This window comes from Panthera pardus, unplaced genomic scaffold, assembly GCF_024362965.1.
Source record: "Panthera pardus isolate Hobbes unplaced genomic scaffold, ASM2436296v1 HiC_scaffold_7, whole genome shotgun sequence".
Lineage (NCBI taxonomy): Eukaryota > Metazoa > Chordata > Mammalia > Carnivora > Felidae > Panthera > Panthera pardus.
The window spans coordinates 46035096-46052227 of NW_026527002.1; the positions used below are offsets into that span (position 1 = coordinate 46035096).

The following is a 17132-nucleotide window of genomic DNA, read 5'->3' on the forward strand; positions in this document are numbered from 1 at the left end:
CGGCTCAGGTCATGATCTCATGGTTCGTGAGTTCGAGCCCCGCGTCGGGCTCTATGCTGATGGCTCAGAGCCTAGAGCCTGCTTTGGATTCTGTGTCTCCCTCTCTTTCCCTGCCCCACTCCTGTTGACATTCTGTCTCTGTCTCTCAAAAATGAATAAACATAAAAAAAAAAAAAAAACTGAACCCTTGATCTTCTCCCATAGACCTGCCCACCTGCAGCCTCTTCTATCTCCGCAGATGGTCCTGACATCTCACCGTTTATGCAAACCAAAAACCTAGGAGTCATACTGGACTATTCTTTTTCTCCTACTCCATTGGCTTTACCTTGAAAATACATCCATAAGGCGTGTATTCTTTGTCATTTTCACTACTACAGCCTTGGTCCAACCATCATCATCTTGTTGGAAGTAAACTAACTGGTCCTCCTAGTTCCACTCTTGCCTTCCTACACTCTGTTCTCAACACAGCAACTAGAGTGACCTTGTTAAAATTCAAGTCAGATCACATCAAAGTTCTGTAGTGATTCCCTCTCAGAATAAAAGCAATGTCCTTGCAATGGCCTTGAAGGCCCTACATGATCTAGCCCCCCATCACCTTACCTCTGTGATTTCATCTCTTAATATTCTCCCCCTTGCTCATTCCTCTCCAGACACACTGGTATCTTTGCTATTTCCCAAACACACCAGGCATATGCCTGCACACCTGAGGGTCTTTGCTCTAGCTGTCCTATCAGGATGCTCTACTGGCCAACTTTCTCACCTTCTTCAACTCTTAGCATACAGATGTGCTACTGACCTACTCTCTTTAATACTGCAACTTGACCCACCATCAGCACTTATTCCCTTACCTTGCTCTATTTTTCCTTTGTTTCCATAGCACTTACTTTCTAATGGGCTCCTGCACTGATTTGGTCATACCCTATGGTCTCAAACAGATGCGGGCCTCTGGTTTGCTGGGCTACAGCTGTGTTCTCAGAGCCACTGCCAGGACAGATGACACTTGTCTACAACTGCATCATCCAGCACAGAAGCTGCTACTGTGGCTTGAAATGTGGCCAGTCCAAAATAAGGTAGTACCAAAAAGAATATACAATATCTCATTAATAATTTTTAATATCGACTCCACATTACTATTTTGGATATATTGGGTTAAATAAAATATACTATTAAAATTAAGTTCAACTACTTCTTACTGCTTTTTAAAAATGTGGCAACTAGATAATTTAAAATTACTCGGTTGGTTTGTATTCTATTTTATGGGGCAACACTGATCTATGAGGAAAAACTGCACGTATCTAGAAATCAAATCCCAGGAGCTTGAAAAATCCACATTTCCTAAATGTGAACTGATGGTTTTTTAATTTCAAGTTCTACTGAGATATAGTCAAATTCCATTAAGACAAATTCCCCTTCAGGATTTGACTAATTGGGTTAATGGGGACATTTGAAGAAGCTTTGGCTTTGTTTTTATTCCTCTATCATTTGGTGATGCTGTGGCCGAGGGGCTGAAAGCCCCCACAAAGGACATATGCAGTCTCCTCCTGAGATTCCTCTGACATTGAACTTGTACCTGCTCTCCTTTCAAGAGCACGAACTAAGGTTCTCCTTTCAAGCTCTCCTTTCAAGAGCATGAACCTGCAGCCTGGTGGGTCACTGAGGCTAACAGGGTGGAGGTGGGAGCCAGGAGGTGCCCGCCAGGCATGGGACAGTGTCCATGCCACGATGGCCCAGCTCAGACCTGCAGATGGGGCAGCTGGTGGGCTGAGATACTTGGGGCAGACCTGTGTGGGCTGGCAACCAAGCCATAGGCCAAAGGGAAGGGCTTCCTCTTCTCAGGACTAAATGCAAAGGGCTTTTCTCTAGCAACCAATCTGTGGATGGAAATCAAAGGCTGTAGTGAGTTGCAAGAAAAACCAACTCCCATGGCCTGGAAACACCATGGACTTCTCGGAGGCCAGGCCCCTAGAGAAGGGCGCTGCAAAGCTGGGGGCAGGGGAACAGACAATATAGAATGAGAGGCTCAGTGACCTAGGGACCTGGCACCAGGAAGACACAATGATGGAAGGAAGGGCTAGGTTAGGGAAACTTTCTCTGATCTCCCGAAATTCTATAATCTCGCCATATTGTTTTTATATTCTTGAGGCAGGGAGGGGGAGAGGGAGGCAGAGCACTTGAAAACTTGCCCCTGGTTCTAAGCTCTCTGCCTCTGGTCTTTCCTGGCAGTGGTGACTCCTTCCTGACTCAGGGCTGAGGATCTGGACTAGGAATTATACTCTTAAATTTCTCATGAAAAGCAAAATAGCATTTCATCTTCTGTTTTCTCCCCTTTCTCACTGTGCCAACTGTAGGAAAAAAAAGAAAAGAATATGCAAAGTGAAAAGGATTCACAAGAGATTGCAAGGCTAGAAAGTGAATAAGAAATGAAAACAACAAAACAAAATGTTATTTTTAATTTGCTTTCAGAACTCAGAAATGCAGGTCAATCATTTAGGACAGGGGAGGTGGACGCAACTGTGCCAGATGCTCCAGGGATGAACTGGGCAGGAGGTAATTTCAGATGAGAACCAGGGAAAATCTGTCCCCAGCCAACTTGCCACTGGGGAACGGAGCATCTCCTCAGCGGACAGAGGAATTGCTCTCAGTCTTGCCAGAAGCCCCGGAGAAGCAGGACTGCTGGTGGCAGTGGGTGGGGGTGAAGGGCTTGGCCTCTCCAGAGGGCTCTGCTTCCATCCCAAAGCCATTGTCTGCCTGTGAATGTGCTTTCATCAGCTGCAAACCGTATTTATGGCTTCTCGGAATTTTCCGAATGAAGTAATTTTTTTTCCCCAGACCATTTTTCTTCACGACTGAAATCAGATCCCCGCATTCCATGGAGACAAACAAAACACCATGACATCACCGCCGGGGAGCTGTCATTTTAGACACCATCGCAGCCTTTTGTTCAAGATCAAATAGATGTGCTTTGCCTAGTGGAGGTCACATCCTGCTCCGGCAGAGGGGATGGTCCTCTGGTTTCAGCTTGAGGAACTGCGAGGGCAGCGGGTACGCTGGGCAGACTGCAGGGTGGGACTGGACAGGAGGGGCCCAGCGGTGAGGTCTTTCTGCTTCTTCTCCAACTGCAGAGCTTCAGAGATGCCGCTCCATGACACCAGTCATGATGGGGACAGCCCCAGGTGTCAGTGACACTGACGTCTGTGTCTCTCCTTTCTTGGCCTCTGATGCTGAGGCGACAGCAGCCAGGTGCAGAGAGCACTGACCGGGGGAGGTTAGATGGTTTGGCCTCAACTTCTGTCTCGCCTTGCAAAGCTCCCAGGCCTGTTTCCTCCGCTGTAGAAGTGGGGAGGGTAAAAAAATCCCAATTCTGCTACCCTACAGCGATGCACTGGGAGCAAATAAGAGAGCAAATGTCTGGACCTGGCAAGCACAGGCCCTGCTTCTACAGTTCTTGCCCTTACATCTCTCAACACCCAGAGGAAAGTGCTCTGTAGCTCCTCAAATGTCCTGGGCTGCCGGCAGGGAAGATTTAGGGGAGACTGGTAGAGACTGGTCAACATCCTCTTGAGCTAACAATTAAGGTATTATTTAAGGAAAGCTCAAAAAAGAGTGCAAGCCATCCAGTCATCTGGGAACCCAATCAGCCAGCGCCTGAGGGTCTGACCAATTACAAGAAACCAGAAGTTTACCTTTCTGCAAAGAAATGCTTCCTAAAGTGCAGGGTGGGGGGCTGGCACAGTTCTAGGTAGTGGTTGGCCTAAAGGGAAAGAAATCATGTAAATATGGTAATAATTGAGAGCTATCAGAGCCTGCATCCAGTATTTTACATACTTTATCTCATTTGAGCCTCTGGTTCGTGTTACTATTTTCATGTAACAGACGGCGAAGCTGAGGCTAAGGAAGAAGGGTAGGTTAACCTGCCCAAGGCCCCTCCACTATAACTGGAGGCTGGGGATCCAAAGCCAGGTCCGACTCCAAGGCCCATGTGCTTAACCACTAAGCCACTCTGCCTCCCAATCACAAATAGAGGGTGTCTGTGAAAAGGTGTGCCTTGCTTGTTTTCATGTAAACCTGGTAAATAGCGAGGTAGAGAGACCAAGTTGTGGGTTTGTGTGTGTTTCCTGTGGAGCGCTGAATGTAGGGCATCTTGTCTCATCCCTTCATACCCATTCTTGCAACTCAGAAGCACCAGAAGCAACGGACTGTTACATCCTATTTTATCAAAATTAAATTAGTAAGAAACATTATATATCCAAACACATTTTAAAAGGCTGACATTTGACATAAGGTGGTCATCTATATTTATTCCACAGCTGGAACTGTTATTTGAGCAATTGTAAGCCAGCGAACCAAAGTTAGGCCATGGTCTTAGTAATTAGGGCTCTATTAACGACGACAAAGAATCTCAATCAGCAGGAGAAAAGGGCCTTAGCCATTTATCTCTGGAATTGAAATAATTTCTAATAAGAATAAGCCTTTTGATTTAATAGCAGCCGTACTGCCTTTTGATTAAATAGAAGTTGTATTCCCAGTAGGGTCAAATGTTTAGTCTGTCCAAAGAGAATCATAGTGTAGGATGGGAGCTCCAGGCCCCTTCTATTTATAGCATTCTTTGAGTCAGGACCAAAAGAACAAGAACTCCTTGCTTTTCAAGTCTCTCTCTCTCTTCCAATTGTAGCTCAAGACAAGGGCAGGGCAGGCCTTGCAAAGGTGAAGGGTTTGCCAAAGGGGAAATGAGATAGTGCAGAGCTCCTCTGTGTTGGGGCCTGGGGCTGCCACTTTCCAGAATGGGAATTTCAGTATGGCTGAAGGTTTAATTAAGGATCTAGTGCATTCCCATTTCATGTGACCAACACGTACTTACTGAAGATCATAAGAAGTAATGGTGGGTTTCTAAGCCCAGCCATTCAAATATTTTTGTAATCAGGCAAGATGATGTCACCACATCTCTGGGGATCTGACACTGTCAACATAATCTAAGATACAAAAATCATGAGAAAAATATCATGCTTCTCCAACAGAAAAAAAAAACTCAACCAGAAAGAAAATACAGGCTTCCATAACTTTCATTTACTCTGTGATATTCAAGAGTAGCTCCATTAGAAGAACCCTTTTGAAAGAATATAGTCAATGTGGCTACCCACATCCAGATCTTTTTTCATGGAACTCAATGGAAATCATCCTCTTCAGTCTTACACAGTATGTGTTTCACACTTTAAAACTTCACAATTGGTTTCAAAGGTACACTTCCCTTCTCAATGTAAACCTGAGATTGGGCAGTCCAGCTGTCATGAGCTTGAACATTTTCCTTCTCCCTGTCACTAGAGAGGTCTCTGGGCTCTCTATTCATGGCCAAGAAGCTCCATTATTAAGAAGGGGCAGCAAGAGCTAATGAGATGATGCCTGGAAGGTTCTATGGGTTCTTCTAGAGCTGCAGCTATGAAAAATCATGGACAGGGGTCTTAATTAATAAAGCAGTTATTAAAGCTTCCTCAGTAAATCAGAAATTGTGTGATAATGCATAGATCATTTGCACATAAAAAGCTAGAGTTCAGTTAATAAACCACATGATTTACTCTGTCAAGAGGAGAGGAGAACTTACACTGAATCCCTATAAAGTACTGAGTACTTTCAGATGTGGTGACTATGAGAAGCACCATGTTCTAATGGCTATGCACTAAATTGGAAGAATCAGACTCTTGATAGGGTCTACTCCATGACCTTAGGAAACGGACCAAATTTTTTAAGCCTCGTATTCTTTATGGGAATAACAACACTATCAAAATTTATAGGGTCAGGCACACACACACTCAGGCACACAGCAGACAAATAAATAATTTTTATTCATTGTTAAGTCTGTGAGGTAGATATTAATTGTTTTACAGATGAAGATAGAGGTTTAGAAAGCTTACGTTATTTGACCAAGGTCAGTCTACACTAATGATAGCTGGGATCTATCACCTCCCAAGTCTGCATGTTTTTCAGTATAACCACAGCCTCTACTGTCTGATCCAGAACTGGAATAAAAGCTAAAATAAAAGATGAATGTGGACAGTTTAATAAGGTGAAATACAGAACTGACACCTGATTAAATATGTCTCCCTTCCCCCAAGTCAGGGGCCCTACTAAACTATAGGAGAATCAAAGCCTGAACTTTATAAGAGTAAGAATTTGGGGATCCCTACATTTTATTTTCTCCTAAACTTGAGTCACAGGCTTAAAAGAACAGCCTGTACTGATGGAATGGTGCTAACTAGGACTATCCAAAGTAAGTTATAGCTTTTTGCCAGCTTTCTGTGCCAGTGACCTAGAAACTATTCCAAAACCTATTTTTGTTTCTTAGGGGCTGAAATTTCAGTGAAATAGCCCAGCCAACTCTGACCCAGAGTCTTCAAATTTAGAAATTAATCCCCCAAAGAAAGGGAATATTAATTTTTATTGTGACAGAGAATAACCTTCTCGTAGCCCAATTATATGAAGAAATAACTAACTCTGTAAGGCCACACTTCTAAATCCTTGCAATTTATAGCATGAAGTTGCAAGAGAAATAGGCTGGCAATTATTCTGTAACCTCCAAAAAGGTTTTCTGGCATATGGACACATACACAAATGCACAAGGACTCTGTGGAGCTAACACTACACACCATACAATTTTAAAGGCACATTAAAGAATACTGTAAAAAAGAGAAACAACAGAAACTTGCTTAACTATGTTTACTCATAATATATGCACACGTTAACTTGTAATGATTCCTACAACACCAACAAAAATTTAGCCATTTATTATTTTTTTTATCTCAAGAGTAGACTAACTATTGTACATCTCAAGTTGGAACTACCCTAAATCAGAGCTTATTATGAAATTGACCCTTAGACGAATTTGGACATGAAACAATAACCCAGATTAAAACGAAGACAAACCTTTAGGGATAAAAGGGAGCAAGGAGGATCTACTGAGCACCCCTAAATGAGTGATTGATTCCTAAGCAGATACAATGACAGTTTTATTCTGAGTGTGGGTTATTCTATCTTCACTCATTTCTCACTGCCTTTTTAGAACTACTTCAAAGACGTGGGAAAGGACACCTGGGAACACCTACTGAGGCGCGCACTTAACACCCACAGACAGCTCTGCCACACTAGAGAACTAAGCACTTGTGTGCCCTATGAAGCACCGGCAAGCAGGGCATTTTAGAACTCCAGGGCTGACATTTACAAACAGTCCTGCCACCATCAACCCCCTCACTTTAATTAAAAGTATACAGCAGACAACAGGACTGAGGAAATCATTGGTCTCGTAAGAAAAAGTACTGCGACTGACCAGTGAAAAAGTGCTGCAGAAACTCGGGGGCCTTCTGCCTAGCTTGCTTGCAGCGTCTCCACGGTATGAGGTGCTTTACAGAGAAAATGCATTATTCAAAGTGGATTTTTTTTTTCTTTTTGAGAAGTGAAAGATTTCTCAAAGTGTTTATCAAGAGAAGATGATAGGTTTATGGTGATTCTCCCATAAACAAATAGAGTGGGGTTACAGGAAAATACATTCTTGGCTTGTGACATTATCGGTATACTGATCAGATCAGTATTTTGGTTATCTATTTAAAGTACACAGAACACAATGGCAAGAAAGTTTGTATTTATGTGTTTAACACTAGATACTTGTATGTTTAAATCATATTTACAATAGCCTATGGGGAGGCTGGAAGACGTGGATAAGGGAAAGTGTGATAAGAGTAACACATTATATCTGGATTCACATGAACAGTTCTGCCCCTTTCTTACTTGTGGGACCAGTCATTCAGTCCCTCTTGGTTCTCTTCCCCTCCCTAGATGACTCCTAATGTCCCTTCATCTTTAAAATTCTGTGACTATAGTAACTTGTTAATGTTCAATTTTCAGGCTTCACTCAAATGATTCATCAGAATGCTAGAACAGAACCAGGACATTCGATTTCCATAGTTTAGAATAATACCTGCTTATTCAGCAGAACTTAAATCCTTTTTGGAACAGAGAGACATATGAATAAGGGAAACTGACAATTGCAGCTACACCAGAAACCATAAGTGTATTTTGAATAGGAGGCAACAAACTATTGTTTCCAATTGCAAAAGGTCAGTGCATTTTCTGCCGTTAGTTTCCAGACATTGAGTTTTGTTGTAGTCCTACCAATCCACACTAATAAAAATAACTGTCTAATTAACTATCCATCCCCTATCACGATTCGAAAATAAAGGGACTTAAATAATACAGAATTACATAAATAAAAAGTGAACATTTAGAATAGGAAAATAAAACTAAAGATGAGCATATAAACTAAATGAGGAATGAGGTTCTAGCAAAACACCATACTGACCTACATTGCAATTCCTTCTAGGGGAACCCAAATTTGGCATTAAGCTTTCTAGCATCTAGCGTGAATGAAGAATTCTACCTAAGCGATTACATAAGTCATAGAGAAAATAAGATGAAAGCAAAAGCTCAGAAGAAATGTAGTTGTTTGCATTTGGAAGAAGCAAAAGTTCCTCTTCAGGTGTCTTCATAAAGAATTGTGCCAACAGCATCCTCAGTAACTTTCCTTAAATAAATGCAGTGGTTGGGTACACAGGACTAGTCCTCAGGACAATTCTGGAAGCATCGGAGCACGAGGGTTAGGAGAGATTTCAGTCCTACACTGCCTGAACACAAATCCCAGCTCTGCTGTGTGACTCTGGGCATGCTACTCCAACCTGCCTCAGGTGCCTCAGTTCTCTCACTGTGAGGTAGGAATAATAACAGCAGTTTGCAAAGATTTTGCAAGTCAATAAGCATTGCACAATATTACCACCTATTAATGAAGAGCTAGGGAAAGTAATTGGGGTGGGCACTGCCATAATACAATTCAATACCTAGCTTTACACTGATCTGATTTGACCTCATAGATTTTAGAACAGTGCTGCCCAAAACAACTTTCTCGTGATCAATATAATAGCCTCTGGTGGCTACTGAGCACTAGAAATGTGGCTAGTTTGATTTTAAAATGTACAGTGGAATTGGGTTTTAGGCTCAGATAACTGTGCTAATGAAGTACTGAATTTCTAATTTAAATAACCCACTAGTAACAAGTGGCTATTACACTGGACAGCAGGGATACAGAAATTTCAGAAAGTTTGAACAGTACTAATCTGTAAACATCTTCCAAGCAATAATCTATAAATATCATTATAAGTTTTTGGTGAATATTGGGCAACAAGGACTCCATATAGCTTTCCTTGATATCTAACTGGAGTGTGGCCACCTCTACTGCTGGTTAACGTAGACGCTATGCCTTGGGCTTTGGAACTGTCCGTTTTTGATGTGCAAAGTCCAAGGTGGCTGAACAGAACACAAGACTATCATCTGTGCTGTGAGGAAAGTCAAGGAGGTATCCACGGCAAGGCTAAAATCGTCCCTAGAACACGGCGTTGAAGCTACTCCAGAGCACAAAGAAATGTCTTGATCCCAAAGTTCTACTTCATCTAGCACAGTTGGAATGGTTTGGACCTGAGCAATTTTAAAGAGTAGTTTCACGGGATGCTGGTCTCTTCCCTGCATCCCCCACACAGTGTTCTATTAACTTTGAGAAATGCTACTTCTTGGTGTACCCTCTATAAACTATGTGGAAAAGGCATGCCAAAATGACTCAACAAGAGAAGCTGTAGTATGAATGTGAGTCCCGGATAAAAGTAATATTTGCTAAAATCAGTAGAACGATTTCATATAAGTCATGCAATATAAAGGCAAAATAAGTGGAAAAAATTGATAATAAAATGTGTATTTCAATACATAAGTGCTCAGGCACAGACACACAAGAAGAAGCAATAAAAGCATTAGTACCTACCTGCTACGTATGTCGGCAACTTAATTATCAGTGGCACTGCTGTCAGTAATAAGATTTTTTAAAACAGGTACTAGAATTCTTGGTCAAGTTTTAACAAAATAAAAGTATGATCTCATAGGTGTATTCTTGGAGAATTCAGTGTATATTAAAACTGTATAAAAAATAGAGTTGGGTTTAGGGCTCAAATACCTAAGTTGTTTTTTTGTTTATTTTTTGAACGTTCAACAGAACATTCAAGAATCATGTAACATAAGGAATCATTCTTTGTTGAGCTAAACCATCCCACGTGCTGTGGGACATAAAACATCTACGGCCCCCGCCCTCTAATTGCCAGCCATACCTCCAATCATTTCTAAAACCTCTGCTCCAAGCCAATCATATAAACTCTATCACTTCCACCCTCACCAATCACTGGTTCATCAATCCGGGGTTAATCGTCCAATGCGTGGCCTTGGATGTTTTGAGAATAGGGAACATGATGTAATGTCAGTCAATGAAACCCAGAGAAAGTTTGCTGGGGGCCTGGCAGGAAAAGTTTCCCAGGAGAACACCACAGGAAGACAGTCTCTTTCTTCTTTTCTACATGGTTACAGATGGATGCTGAGGCCTGAAAATTCTAAACTCTTCTCAAAACTAGCTGGAGGATGAAGTCAACAAGCAGGAAGGCAGAGCCAGAGGCATAGGAGAACTTGATGTAAATGTGAATTGTCACCCTTGGGGTCTACTCTACCTCTAGACTTCCTGTTCCATAATTTCCTATGGTTTAAACCACTTTCTTTTTTTAAAGTTTATTTACTTATTTTGAGAGGGGGGAGGGACAGAAAGTGGGGGGAGAGAGAGAGAGAGAGAGAGAGAGAGAGAGAGAGAGAGAGAGAGAATGAATGAATCCCAAGCAGTCTCCACCCTGCCAGCACAGAGCCCAACTCGGGGCTCAAACTCACGAACCGGGAGATCATGACCCAAGCTGAAATCAAGAGTTGGGACACTCAACTGACTGAGCTACCCAGGTGCCCCTAAACCACTTTCAATTTGGATTTTGGTTTCCTGCAGCTGAAAGCACTTTGACACATACATGAACAATTTCACACCACAGAAGCCTAATTGAAAAAAAAAAAAAAAACAAAACCCAAAATAACACACAATAGCAGGTGAATATTGTTCCTGGACTTCTATACCATGTATATACCAATTATGCTTTTTTGTTCATTTGTTTTTTACCTGTAGTAAACGAGCCTGCACGCTCACATGTAGAGGAGCTACACTGATCGAGACTGCAATTCTTCCATCAAGTGGCAAGCATACTGTAGAAGAATGACCAACACAGGTCACACATGCAGCCTGTTAAAGAAAACATGTGAAATGTAAACAGCTATTTAATCTGAAAAAATATATAGCTGCAGGGGAAAGAGTAATAGTATATTTGTGTACAGAGTTCTCCACAGCACAAGATGCGCTGTGGGCAGACAGGGTAGTACAATGGACTAAGCGCCTGGTCTCATGAAGCTTGTAATTACAGACAAATGAAACAAACAAACAAAAAACCATGTTTATTGAGTATGGTAACTGATGAGAAATAACAGCAAAGAAGGTTAATGAGGAAAGGTTTTCTGAACATGCCAGAGTCTGAACTTCAATTTTAAAGGTTGGCAATACGGAGAGGGTGTGGGAAATGGTGCATTACAGGATGAGGAAAAGTTAAGTATTTAGGAACGTGGGTGGAAATTCAGTAACATACTGCTGTGATGGCAGCAGGTAAGGTTCTAGACGACTCCACTGTCAGGTTCATGACACAGTAGGGCAGAAGGAAAAAAAACTTATAATCGGAGACAGAGCTTCAACTTGGAATGCCTGTTCCACTGTGTCCATCTGTCTGACTCTGGACAAGTAACAACCCTCCCTGCGTCAGTCTCCTCACTTTACAAAATAGGAAAATGTAGCTTGGGTCGGGGGCTTAGAGATGACACGAGACGAGGCGTGTTAAGTAACATGTGATAGAAAGGTACTTGATCATGGTAGTTATCACTTAAAATTTTTTTTTAAATGTTCCATTCCATTTCTGTTCTTTGTTCATTTCCACAGAGAGAGAGTGCAAGCAGGGGAGAGGCAGAGAGAGGGAGAGAGAGGGAATCCCAAGCAGGCTTCGCGCTGCCAGCACAGAGCCCAATGTGGGGCTCAAACTGACATCATGACCTGAGCCAAAACAATGAGTTGGACGCTCGACCTACTGAGCCACCCAGGCACCCCAGTTATTATCACTTTTAAATCCACAAGCAATTCACCCAAATTACTTTCAGAGCCTTTACAAGACAAACTTATGTGAAACTGAATATACCTATTACATCAGGTTTGAAAAAAACTTTTCAAAGGTTGCAATTGCAACCTATTCGACGGTGCCCTAAATTAAAAGACAATGACACACTAAGGAAATGGGTTGTGATTAAGAGACTACAAATGCATTTATTGGTAGTATTACTGAATGCTGAATGCAGAGATTAAAATACAAAGAAATCAGCACTTAAAATCTTTTAAAAATGCAGTATCTTTACATATACATTAACCAATTCTGCATATCTATTTAGATTTACAAACATAGAGCAAATTCCAAAGCTTTCACTCTGAGTATACTTTGATTTTGAGTTCTAGTGTTCTCCATTCTAAAGTCAGTTGTTTTTTTGTTTTTTGTTTTTTTGCTGTTTTTACCAAGTATGATTTATTTTGTTTCTACCCTAAAAACAAGACTCTGTGAGCTGATCCTGAAGCAGTCCGTTAAATCAGGAATTTTTAAACAGCTCTTTAAGAGAGGATAAAGCCACATGAAAGAAAATGCCTAATCCTACATATATAAATACAAGAGAAAATATCAAGAAGCAACAAGAATCACAGAAATACCAATCCTACTCTAAACTATAATTTCTACTTCTAGCGACAATTCAATTAGCAGTAGCTTAGATGCCTTTGTTCTAAAAAATAAAACCATTAGTTCTTTCACTACAATTTTCTGACTATACTCAATGAATAATTAGGAACTCTTCATATACTTTTTAAAAACTCAAGAATATGATTTATACGGAACAGGATCGTTAACAAACAAAAGAGACCTTCAGACATACTGCTGAAAGCTGCAATGCAGTTTGGGGACCAGGTTTCAATTTCTCTAGTGCTGCCATTCATAAAGTTTATGGCACCCAGCACATAGCGCTCAGCACTGTCAACTTAGAAACGCTCCATCCGTTCCTGCATCAGAGAATTACTGACATGGATGGGACTGTTACAACAATTCTCACAGGGCCTCTAAACAGGACTGCGTGTAAAGTGAAATGATTGTAAACTATGAGACTGCTGTGACAACACAGCTAGCTTGAAGAGCTGAATTTTTCACAATAATAACACTACAGAATTACAGTGACAGCGACATGTGTCAGAGTTCTCTTTACCTGCTGACTATTAAGTAGAAAAAGAGTTTTCTGACTATATTTTTGATGAACAGGAGATCTTTGAAGTAAACATTAGGGGAAACTGGAAAGTGGACAAAACGAACTCAAGTTTTCTTTTTCACAGACATTAACAACAAGCAAAGCAGTTTACAAAAAAGAAAACCAAAGTTGCCCTATAAACAAATAAATATATGATCAAATCAATCATTTTTGAAGAAAATATAGCTCATTTTCAAAAGTTCTGTTTGGTTTGTAACTAGACTCGAAAATATTAAAATAAACCAAACAGATTCCTGCAATACTGATTTGCTATGTGAAAAAAGCACAAGTTTTAAGCTGAATCTTTCATTCTCTCCCCTATTCCCAGAAAATGAGAAGGAAAAAAAAGCGGGGGACTCTTGCAAAAATAAAACCAAAACCAACCAGCTAACAAAAAGTAATCATATAAGAAAACCCTTTTTTTTGAACACCTCACTTTAGTTGGTCCCATATCAGGGTAAGGTTTCCGTAGCAAGGACTCCCTAGTCTCTTCCTTTATCTTTCATTCTTCAATCACCTCCACGTTTTTATCAAACAAGGCTATGTGAAGGCTTTCCTAACAAGTCAGGCTGAGTCAGAGGTAGCTTTAGGATGAAGTATACTTGACTACGGTATGTGGTTAGTTCAAATGAAAACATTACGTTGTTCAAAAAGGATTACAACACCTAAAAATGCACAACGAAAAAAATGTACAGCCCTCACTGCCTTGCCTAAGAGAAAACTTTTGAGAAACTCAGAACGTGAGGCACTGGCCTCATCCCCATTAGCCCCTTTAATGCACCAGTTCAGGTTGGTTCTCCACGAAGGGGAGCACCCCGCTCACATAGTAGGCAATGCCAAGAGACAGCAAAGCAATGACAAAGATCAAGAGCAACACCCTCCAGAAGCCCAGATCCTCGACAAACTCCTGCCATGTGGTTCGGAAGCTGGACAGGACTCCTTCCCCTTGCTGCAGGTTGGGGTTGAGGAGAGAATGGCTTTCCATGGCACTGTGAAAGGAGCAAAGAAAAAGGAAAGAGACATGAACAACGCATTCCACCCATTTTGGAGACATACAACAGTAGCCACGTAACTTAGAAAAGACAGGACACAACACTTATAAGAAGAAAACTGACCTATACCTACTCGCACACATTCACATACTCATGTACGTATCTGCATGTATCTGCACAGTCTACCTTTGACTGTAAATTAAGCCACAATGACTATGTTTCTTGGTTTAGTATCCAGCAGAGCCAGGGTTAAAAATCCTTTTCCAATGGAAAGGTCCTAAGCAGAAGTCTATTTTTTTAAAGTTTATTTTTGAGAGAGAATGGGGGAGGGGCAAAGAGAGAGAGGGAGACAGAGAATCTCAAGAAGGCTCCACACTGTCGGCAGGAAGCCCGACGTGAGGCTTGGACTCATGAAACCGTGAGATCATGACCTGAGCCAAAATCAAGAGATGCTTACCCGACCACTCCCCCAAGAAGAACTTGTGAAGTTTGTAAAATGAGTTGTTTCAAACTCACAGTATCTAAGTAACCAAATTTTGGTTACTTTAAATTTAGAATTCAAAACAAAGATTCATACCTCGAGAATTCATGTTAATGAAAATAAGACAAGATGGGGAAATCTAAAAAAGCATTTTATATACAGTGTGTGAATCTTAGAATTAAAAGGAAATTGTCATTTATTTAGTTCAATTATCTGACCAATGAAGGAATTTCTTCTTTTAACTGTAATGCTCTAAAAACGGACATTTAGCTCAGTCTGTTGTACATCTGAACAGGCCTAGTCATTATGGAATTCTTAATAGCTTCCTCCTACTGGTTGTAGTTCTATCTGGTACAGTAATACAAAATAAGTTTATTTCACTTCTGCATAAAGGCTGAATCTAATTGAAAATACAGTAGCACAAGTGCCATAAAAACGGATTCTTATGACGCCTGGGTGGCTCAGTTGGTTGAGCATCTGACTCCTGCTTTCAGCTCAGGTCGTGATCTCACGGTTTGGGAAATAGAGCCCCATGTGTGGCTCTGCGCTGACCGTGTGGAGCCTGCTTGGGATTTTCTCCCTCTCTCTCTGCCCCTCCCCCCGGGTGTGCACACGTGCTCTCTCTCTCAAAATAAATAAACTCTGAAAACACTAAACAAAGAAACACGGATTCTTGATTCTGGTTTTCAGAACTCTATCAGTGAGAAATATGACCCCTATAAGTAGAAAACAGGATATCTGACTTTGGTATTTGGAAGGCCACACTGTGATGAATTCAAAGCTCAAAGGGATTAGCACCCACAACTATGTCACAACATACAGGCCCAATAACAGGGTAGCATTTAGATTAAAACCACAATGACCATAATCATATGTGCCAACTATCTCTTGCTTATAAAAGGTCATTTACTACCCGTCCTCAACCCCTTCTCTTCCTATTCTTCCAACCATCTGGGTATAGAACAATGGAAACAGTCTGGTTCATCATGCAAAAACCGGCATTCTTATCTAACCTACAATTTTACTTTACTTCTTGATACTTAATCAGAGGTCCTTCAGCATTTACTAGTATTAAAGGTCTTCTCTAGAATCATAGGAAGCAGACTTCCTAATTGACCAGTCTGCCTGACATCCAAGCTTTTCTTCTTTATATATGAAAAGATGTTTATTTTCTAAATAAGAAAGGACATTTTCAGTGGGAGTCTACCAGAACACAAAAATTAAAAAAAAAACAAGTTCAAAAATAAGATTAGAACTTTGAGGAGGTTTAAATACATAATACCATAAATAGATAAAGAAGTTCAGGACAGGTTAATTTTGACTTATTCAAAATTTATTGACTATGTCCAAGTTGACATAATCTCATACTCAAAGATGTTAAGTATAAAATGAGAATTTAGTTGGGCATTCTCTAGGAGCTCATGAAGCTCTGCCAATCAGAATTTCCTAGGGTGACCTTATCCAGTGAAATGCTTTCTACTGTATGTGTGCACATAATATTTTTTTTGTACGTGTGTCATCAACACTGTCTTTGTCATCCTATGCTCACAAATTAAAAAATGACTACATTAAGCTTAGGACATATGGGGGAGTGGGGAAAATATTTTTCATCATCTTGATTTATGGGCCCTTTAGTTATGCTATGTCTCAGAGAACCCTAAGGGTAATGGAAAATGCTAGGTACATCCAAAACTTGCTTCATGTTCTGCTAATCATCACACAGCTTTGCCATAATGCCATGTGCTAGCCAATCCCATTAAGCTTTATTCCTTAACCTTTTCGATTGATAAAATTCACATATCATAAAATTCATCTTTTTAAGTTGTACAATTGAGTGGTTTTTAGTATATTCACAAAGTTGTACAACCATCTCCACTGATTTCAGAACATATTCATCGCCTCTATAATAAACTCTACCGCTTAGCAGTCACCGCCCATTGCCTCTTCCACCAGATCCTGGCAACCACCAATCTACTTTTTACGTGCTGATTCTGGACATTTCATATAAATGGAATTATCTATGTCTTATTTAACCGGCTTCTTGCATGTAGCATGGTTTTAAAGCTCATCCATGTTGCAGCATACTGATATATGGTATGTCATGCCTTTTTATGGTGGAATATTCCACTAGATGCATGAATGACATATTGTTTATCCACTTATCAGCTGATGGACTTTTAGGTGGTTTCCACCTTTGGGCTTTTATAACTAATACAGTTATAAACATTCATGTACAAGTTTTTGTGTGAATGTATGTTTTCAATTTTCTTGGGTATACACCTAAAGTGGAACTGTTGGTTCATATGGTAACTCAGTGTGACTTTCTCAGAACTGCCAGA

General features: G+C 40.7%; 1 protein-coding gene across 3 annotated transcripts in view; it reads right to left on the reverse strand.

Moving 5' to 3' along the window:
• ANKRD46 (ankyrin repeat domain 46) overlaps positions 1 to 17132 on the reverse strand; it is a 63117-nt gene that overhangs the window by 8881 nt on the left and 37104 nt on the right. Inside the window, exon 5 of one of the 3 annotated variants that reach the window (XM_019467983.1) lies at positions 5816 to 6023. The exons of 1 other annotated variant lie outside the window; for it this stretch is intronic. In XM_019467983.1, coding sequence (XP_019323528.1) covers positions 5927 to 6023 — 97 coding nt within the window. In that variant the 3' untranslated portion in view covers positions 5816 to 5926. Of the gene's footprint in view, positions 1 to 5815; positions 6024 to 12278; positions 14310 to 17132 lie in introns of those variants that run through there. One more of the 3 variants, XM_019467980.2, reaches the window with a different exon arrangement.